Genomic DNA, 7,836 nt, shown 5'->3' with positions numbered 1-7,836 from the left:
TTTTCTTTCTTTTTCCTTAACTTCGGAGGCCACTGCATACTTAAATTTTATTTCTACCAAACCCCTTGCTTAAGCCGTGATAGCAACCTATGTGTCACCATTTGATCAATCTTGACTAACGAAATCTAGCGTGAGCGATCACGCTCTCCACGTCGCCGCTCCCGAAGCCCTCGCCGGAATCGGCGATCGTTCTCACCTCGGAGCCGTTCCCGCAGCCGTGAAGACTATCGTCGCAGTGACCGACGATCAAGGTCTCCCATGAGCGGGGTAGCAGCTGCTTCTGGAGGCTATTCAGGTTCCGCATACGGAGGTCGTAGTGGCCCTCCGCCCGCTCGTTCACTTGAGGATCGTGCCGTTGCCAAGGAACAAATGATGCAATCAGTTCGCGAATCATCCCAGCAAGACCGCCGAGTCTATGTTGGCAACCTATCGTACGATGTCAAATGGCATCATTTGAAAGATTTTATGAGACAGGGTGAGCTGGGCCAAAAACGCATGAGAGGCAACCGATGGGATGGTTTATTTTTATACCCATGGGTTTTGGAGGAACATAGCTGACTGTTGACTTACTCTCGGGTTTTCTCTTTATAGCTGGAGAAGTTCTCTTTGCCGATGTCTTATTACTTCCGAATGGAATGTCGAAGGTGGGCGTCATTGTGTAGTTGCGGCTGGTTTCCTGGTTTTCCTTTGGCCATTTTGATGAAATGTTGGGTTGACGGGTTGGGGCTTGGTGATTTGGTTTATGTAGGGCTGCGGGTAAGTGGTCACATTCCCTGAATGCCCAAAAAAAAAGTACATGTGGAAAAGATGGGCTAACTAAATTATAGGATTGTGGAATACGCGACGAGGGAGCAAGCTCAGCAGGCTGTTGCGACGCTCAGTAACCAGAACCTTATGGGCAGACTCGTATACGTTCGCGAAGTGGGTGAAACACCATATCTTCACAATTATTTCCCACACTAATTGTTGTCTAGGACCGAGAGGCAGAACCTCGTTTCACCGGCCCACCTCAGCGTGGCGATTTCGGAGGTGGTCGAGGTGGATTTGGTGGCCCTGGCGGTGGTGGCCCTGGTGGAGGTGGTCGCCAAATCTACATTGCTAACGTTTGTATACCACTTTATACGTGCTTCTCATTTCAGCCACACCGCTCCCAGAGCGGTACCCAGCGGTTGAGAAGGTATGAACAAACTGCTGTCGGAAATTTGGCTGACTTTGATTTATAGCTTCCGTACAATGTTGGCTGGCAGGATCTAAAGGATCTTTTCCGCCAAGCTAGTAAGTCATGATAAGCTCCTAGCCCTCAACATCATATCTGAGCAGTATGTATGTGCTACAAGAGAATGAAATTGTTAACAAGAACTGCAGCACAACAAGGCACTGTTGTTCGTGCAGACGTTCACATGGACGCTGCCGGCCGTCCAAAGGGATCCGGTATTGTTGCCTTTGAGAGCCCCGATGATGCCCGCAATGCTATCCAGCAATTCAATGGCTATGAATGGCAAGGGCGCCCACTTGAAGTCCGTGAAGATCGTTATGCTGGTGCTCCTGGTGGCTTCCCTGGACGCGGTGGTTTCGGTGGTTTCGGTGGCCGAGGTGGATTCCCTGGCCGAGGTGGATTTGCAGGCCGCGGAGGGTTTGGTGGTGGTTATGGTGGTGGTAGAGGAGGCTTTGGCGGCGGTGCGGGCTTCTCAGGACCACCTGGAGGACCCCCTGTTGGTGCACCAGAAGGAGCCCCTGCTTCTATTCCCGCCAATCCATTCACCGACTTTGCTACCTATGGTGGAGAGAGGGGCTTGTCGATCTATGTCCGCAATGTGAGTCTACATTCTTCCCGATCCCATATCCCCAAATTTGTTTTTGGTCTAATTTCTCGCCTAGCTGCCATGGTCAACCTGCAACGAGGATCTCGTCGAGCTATTCTCTACCATTGGGAAAGTTGAGCGCGCCGAAATCCAGTACGAGCCAAACGGCCGTTCCCGTGGTACCGGCGTTGTGGAATTCGACAGTGCCGATAACGCCGAGACTGCAATTAGTAAGTTTATATCCCTGTTGGGTGGTTTCAAAGCATCGGAAACTAGCAAATTACTAACCCCATACTCAGGCAAGTTCTCTGGCTACCAATATGGCGGTCGCCCGCTTGGCCTGTCTTTTGTCAAATACGTTAACCCTAACCAAGGCCAAGGCCAAGGCAGCGTTGACCTCAATGGTTCTGGCGACAATGCTGCACCCATTACCCAAGACCAGATCATGTAACAACATATGGCCGCAGAAGATAATGGGACTGAAGAAAGTGGAGTAGGAGGAGTAAAGGAGGAGACAAATATCTCGTTTAGAAGCCTCTTACCGTTCGAATTTTCCTCGCAAATGGTACTACACTGAGACTTTAGCGCCGGCGACAGGGGCTGACTTTTTTCTTTTGGATGATAACAAATACAAAAAGGTCATCGGACACCTGCTTTATGGCTCCTGTTCTATCAAATATTTACTTTTTACTCTCTGCTTGTCAATCCATCACCAGCTGGTTCCAAACTTCCCTTTAATAATTTGTTATCCCCCTCTTCTTTTTAATACGCCTGTTCTCTTTCTGTGATTTCTTTCCCTAACTAGTCTGTATTATCTTATTTTGCCCTTTTCTCACTTCACTCAAAAAAACTCTCCTACCCTTAATCTTTGTATGATGGTTATGTGCCTTTACCCAGATAATAAAAAATCATGCCGCCATTATAGTAACTGCAAATGGTAAACATACCCTTTACTACGATATTTTGATGCTATTATGTTTTTACTACTGATTACTACAGATCGTCTGGTGAACTAAGGCAGTAGGTAGGCATGGGAGTGCCAAAGTGCCAAAGCAGGTTCGGAGTAGAATCTTGGGATAATAACTTCTCCAAAAGGATAAACTAGGATAACACTAATCTACCACAAGATAGTGGATATAAAGTTGACGGCACTAATGGTACATTGAATAGGTTCAAGTTAGGAAAATGGGGGCGTCTGAAGTGCTTCTCTGTATAGTTTGGTGACAACCAGAGTGTATATAGAGAAAGAAGAGGTATATCGCTGAATGATGCACAACCGAAGGAGAGGAAAACAAAAACCAAGAACTAATATAGCGGGATATCTCTAGCTGGAAACACTTAATGTTTTTGGGACGGAAATTGGCCGGGAACCTTTAAATCCATAGTGGATGTGCGGGACATCGGCTGCTCGAGGGGCGAAGTTGGATATATCGATGACCGATTATTGGTTACCCCATCAGTGACAATCGGCTCTATAGCTTTGCCATCGGCGCCTGGCTGATGTTTAACCCCGTTTATACCACCAGGCTTGACGTCATGGCCGGTGTGTGGATGGGGTGTAGTGGCTTGATGATCGTGGTCCGTGATATCCTCGAGAGGAGGCCCCTGGCTATAGCGTAGGGGAGACTCTGGGAGTGGAGAAGGGGGTTGCGGCACGACCCGACTGGCATCTCCACCTTGGGATGAAGGGGCACCTGGTTCGGGGTGCATATGTACCCAGTCGTCATATTTGAGGTGCAGTCGTCTGTCGAACATTGGCCTTCCCTGCTTGGCTTCGCCGTTGACAGCGGTCCTGTCTGGCAAGTCATTGATGCCCTGATTGAACTGCTGGCTCTGTCGTTGCTCGTTGTAGATCGTGTTCGAGATCGGCATCACGGTGTTGACATCACGACTCTCAGAGCTAGAAGGTGAGAGCGGCGCATTCAAATGCTGATTTATCTGAACATCACTTGGGAACCGGCCGACGCTTTTCTGCCGTCGCCATTGAGTGGCGGTGTTGTCGTGTATGGGGGAGGCTTGATTCTGCATTATATGGTCTGCCGAGTAGGGGGTCTTGTCGGCTTCGTCTTCCTCCATGACCCCGTCACTGCTGATTGAGGCGGTTCTATAACTGGCGCCACTGTAAGAGCGAGCATGCCTTCGAACAAAGGCATCCCTTGCCTCACCCGTCTTTTCTGTCAGGGCTTTGATGTCATGATACCACGCGAGCATAGTTTCGTGGGATTCTGCGCGGAAAACCCAAGCATGCCCACGATGCATCGAGCCAGTTTGACGACCCTTGAGCATGAATTTGTGGGACGATGATTCGGGCGTCGAGTGAGATCCTAGCTTTTGCTCGGGAAGATACAAGGACATTACCGGGTGCTGGGATGCGATGCGATCCACTGACTTGAACTCGTGTAAGTGAGTAGGCGATAGCACGTACCTTTTAGAGAGAGCATTAGTATATATGCTGGCCAGTCCGCGAGTAATGGAGAAAGGGTGATACTTACCACCCGGGGGTATAACTTCGCAAATACTTGCTCTTTCTCTCCAGCATACCTGCTCGCACTTCTGCCGCTGCTGGGTGATCTTTCCCGGGGTAAGTTATATTTGCGAGATCTCTGAGATCTAACTCCGGGTCAATCAGTTGATCGGTCTGGTTAATAAAATAGCGCCACTCATGGTCTTTGGGAATCGAGATAGGCCCCTCCTTCAGCCTATCTACGGCATTATACGCAGTATCTGCGTCCCGTTTTAATATGCTGGCGTATACATTATACGCCTTCTGTATTTCTCCGACGACGATTGATTCGAGTTCTCGCCCAGACCTTTCCAGGTTCAGGTATGCCTTTTGAGGACAATTAGCTCCTCTCCCCCCCCCCCCCCCCCCCCCCCCCCCCCGGCGGACATGTAAAGGTGAAGATTGATAATTGAACTTACCCGGTGCAGATAGTTCTCCTCCTCAATCTGTCTCTCCAGCTGCCTGTCGACACTCATCCGGAGAAGAAAGGGGTCACCTTTGCCCGACGTAGCGGCAGCATCACTATCTACCAGACCGAGAGCCTCGTGCAGATGCTTGACGGCCTTTCGGGTAATTTCGACCTCCTTGTCGACGCTATTCTTGAAATCTCCGGACAGGTTTTTGATTTCCTTAATTTTCTGCCCCAGGTCAGCCCGCAGCCCGTTGAGTTGCAGGATGATTTCTGTCTCCATCTCTCTAGCTTTATTAGATTCATGCAGCGCCTGTTTGTGATAGTCCTTTAGAATCTCAGTCGCATCGGCTATACCGCCTGAAATCAAAAACGTCGGCGGCATGACTATATTATTTATAGCGTTTGAAGCGGAGAACAGGCTCTTCGAGCGCGTTTCACACGACCGTTGGATATCGCGGAAGAATGCGACCAGGTCCTTGAGAACCTTTCTCCAAGCTAAGACTGAGGGTTAGCCACTCGTTTTTTTACTTCTTAACCCATGCCTTGAAACAACGCCGGGACAAGCACTGACCTTGGAACCTGGCCGTAAGAACCTCTGTCGGATTCCCGGTCGTCGGGATGGGAACGTAGAATGCGCTGTTGGCTTCGTCCTGCGCAACGCCGTATTTCTCCTTCTCCCCCAGGTGCATGCTGCGCACGCTGCCTGCCCGGCTGCTCTTCCTGCTGCCTCCGCGCCGCAGACTGGCCTTCTTGCTGAGCGACGGCTTCTTCTTCAGCGTCGCGCTCCGGGACGGGAGAGCGAGAGTGTTCGACCCCGAGGCCGGCGAGTCCGTCCGCGGCTGGTCCCTGAGCGAGCTCCCGTCCATCGTCGAGCCGCGCTGGCTGACCGAGAAGGCTTCGTGGAATCGAGACTGATGGGCGGCCTGCTGGTGCAGGGGAGACGCGTCTGGCATGCCGCGGACCTGGAAGTCAGAGGCTCCAATTGACGGATTCGCGATGTAGGACGCAGGGCGAGAGCCGGCCAGGGAGTTGTAATCCGTGTTCAGCTGCGTAGGGCCGACATTGGGCACGGAGTTGTAGGCGTCGTTCGATCTGTTCGCCATGCCAGCGGTTCTCTAGAAGCTCGACGGTGTCTGTCTATCGTCCCCGCGAGTGTGAAAAAACTGCGAGTAGCCCACTGTAGTTTGCGGTGTAGGCAGCAGGGGTTGACATCCGTCCGCTGGATATCGCACAACGCTGGAAGCCGGCGAGGGAGACGGTGATGACGTTGTTGGAGTCGCTTTTGCTGGGATGTGCCTCCTTTACAGACCTCGGCTGGCCTTTGACGCCGTTAAATATGTTGGCGATATGACGATATAGATGTTGCGGAAGTCTCGGTCGATGGCAGCGATGACCACGGCTACTCTGCCTCTGCCTCTGCCTCTATCTCTGCCTCTCTCTCTCTCTCTATATATATATATATAGATATATATATTATATATATCTATATCATCATAGACCTCGACGTCATCTTGACGTGACAGTGGCTGATATGGCAGGTCACATGACGTATAACTTGTACGGAGATACTTATACTTATACTATACTTATACTATACTTATACTATACTTATACTTATACTATACTATAACTGGTGTAGCTGGTGTGAGTGCAGCGCTGAACTGTTGTCTTGCCGTGAGAGTATGCAGTGTTGGAACGCTCGAGCTGGCATTCGTAGTCTAGGCAGGGAGCCACTTGAACAAAAGAAGAAAGAAATATACTACATGTAAGAACGTGGATGTACTTCTGTCTATGGGGAGGCTGATGCTTGTGTGACGGGGACATCGATCCCGTAATTCTGTTTTATCCTCTCTCGCCGTCTCTCTGCGTATCCGGGGCCTTCGATTCCTGTTGAGAGTCAGTATACGCATACCAAACGGTGTATCTCTGCGTGCTAGAGGCTATGGGGGAGCCGCATTGACATACCTCGTCCTTCACCCAGCTCTGCAATTGTCTCTTCGCCTGGACTGCGGAAGTTCTTCCTGAGGGCGGTTCTTCGGTCGTACTCGTCGACGGTGCGGTCGATCTCCTTGCCTCGTAGCGATCCTCCGGTGAACTCGAAGGTGCCCAGCACCGTCGCCAGCGCGACACCGTAGCCAATAACGGCGGGGAAGGTTCGGGCTGCGTATCACATCAGACACAGGCACAATTATGTAGAGACAGAAAGCGACTCACCTCTGAAGCCGATGAGCGAGCCGGCAGCGAAACCGCCGTAGATGGCGTTCCAGTGGTCTTCCTTTTCGCGAAGGTTGGCGGAAGCGGTCTTGACGAACTCGTAGGAGCCGCCCATCGCAGCTAGAGCAGGTGTCAGCCACCCAATTCCCATCCATTGCCGCCTGCCAGCAGCCGGGGGAGACCCAAGACCTACCGAACAAGAAGATCGTGCTGCCGGTCCGGGTGAAGATGCCCCAGGGCCCGACATTCTGCTTCTGGAGGGTGTTCTGGACGGCAGACGTGAAGAGACCGACGCTGCCGGTCATCATCGTCGTGTTGATGGCCCGAGTGAGCGCATCCTGGGGCTGATACATCGGAGCCTCGTGCAGACCGGCCATGGTTGCGCTCGACAGCAGAGGTGAGCGTGGTGAGAGACCTGTTTTGTGCGTGTTGGTTGTTCGTTGTTGTTTCTTCGACGTTTGAAGTTGAAGTGTGGATGTCTTGGCTGGAGCTCTATCAAGACGAGAGACGAAGAGACGACGAGTTGATGTCGACGAGAGACGAAGAGAAGAGAAGAGAAGAGAGACGACGAGAGACAAAGACGAAGAGAAGAGAAGAGAGAAGAAGAGTCAAAGTCGAAGAGAAGAGAGAGAGATTACTGAGATATGCGTAGATACTACGCTGACTCTCACTCGTTGCGCCTGCTCCCATCACCGTCCCCGCTGCCCGTCACCATACGCCCTGGACGAGCAGCTCTTCACCCTCGACGCAGCGCTGCAATCGTGCTTAAAAGCTGAAAGACTGAAGACTCTTCCTCCTGTCGAGACACAAGCTTGACCTCTCGGCCTCTGTGAACGAAGCTGCTGTATAAACGCTAGCTGACGACGGTCTTACGCATACGGGAGTCTGGAGCTGTGACAACGCCT

The 7,836-nt window shown here is 51.4% G+C and overlaps 3 protein-coding genes across 3 annotated transcripts; 1 reads left to right on the top strand and 2 right to left on the bottom strand.

Moving 5' to 3' along the window:
- Window positions 1–443: 443 nt before the first annotated feature.
- On the top strand, window positions 444–2,253 carry GIQ15_00017 (uncharacterized protein; the record flags this gene model as incomplete). The annotated part of the gene is made up of 7 exons (XM_033547434.1): window positions 444–475; window positions 828–921; window positions 975–1,103; window positions 1,224–1,275; window positions 1,366–1,814; window positions 1,879–2,032; window positions 2,102–2,253. The coding sequence occupies 7 exons, from the start codon at window positions 444–446 to the stop codon at window positions 2,251–2,253; spliced, it is 1,062 nt and encodes a 353-aa protein (XP_033408385.1).
- Window positions 2,254–3,140: 887 nt separating this feature from the next.
- GIQ15_00016 (PH domain-containing protein) lies at window positions 3,141–5,820 on the bottom strand (the record flags this gene model as incomplete). Its single annotated transcript, XM_033547433.1, has 4 exons — window positions 3,141–4,227; window positions 4,295–4,632; window positions 4,725–5,212; window positions 5,289–5,820. The coding sequence occupies 4 exons, from the start codon at window positions 5,818–5,820 to the stop codon at window positions 3,141–3,143; spliced, it is 2,445 nt and encodes an 814-aa protein (XP_033408384.1).
- A 686-nt stretch (window positions 5,821–6,506) lies between these two features.
- On the bottom strand, window positions 6,507–7,308 carry GIQ15_00015 (NADH-ubiquinone oxidoreductase subunit; the record flags this gene model as incomplete). The annotated part of the gene is made up of 4 exons (XM_033547432.1): window positions 6,507–6,604; window positions 6,683–6,877; window positions 6,932–7,051; window positions 7,125–7,308. The coding sequence occupies 4 exons, from the start codon at window positions 7,306–7,308 to the stop codon at window positions 6,507–6,509; spliced, it is 597 nt and encodes a 198-aa protein (XP_033408383.1).
- Window positions 7,309–7,836: the final 528 nt, after the last annotated feature.

Source organism: Arthroderma uncinatum (genome assembly GCF_011692745.1).
Source record: "Arthroderma uncinatum strain CBS 119779 chromosome Unknown scaffold1, whole genome shotgun sequence".
Classification (NCBI taxonomy): domain Eukaryota; kingdom Fungi; phylum Ascomycota; class Eurotiomycetes; order Onygenales; family Arthrodermataceae; genus Arthroderma; species Arthroderma uncinatum.
Note: the sequence above shows the minus strand (reverse complement) of the source record. Positions and strands in the feature narration are given on the sequence as shown.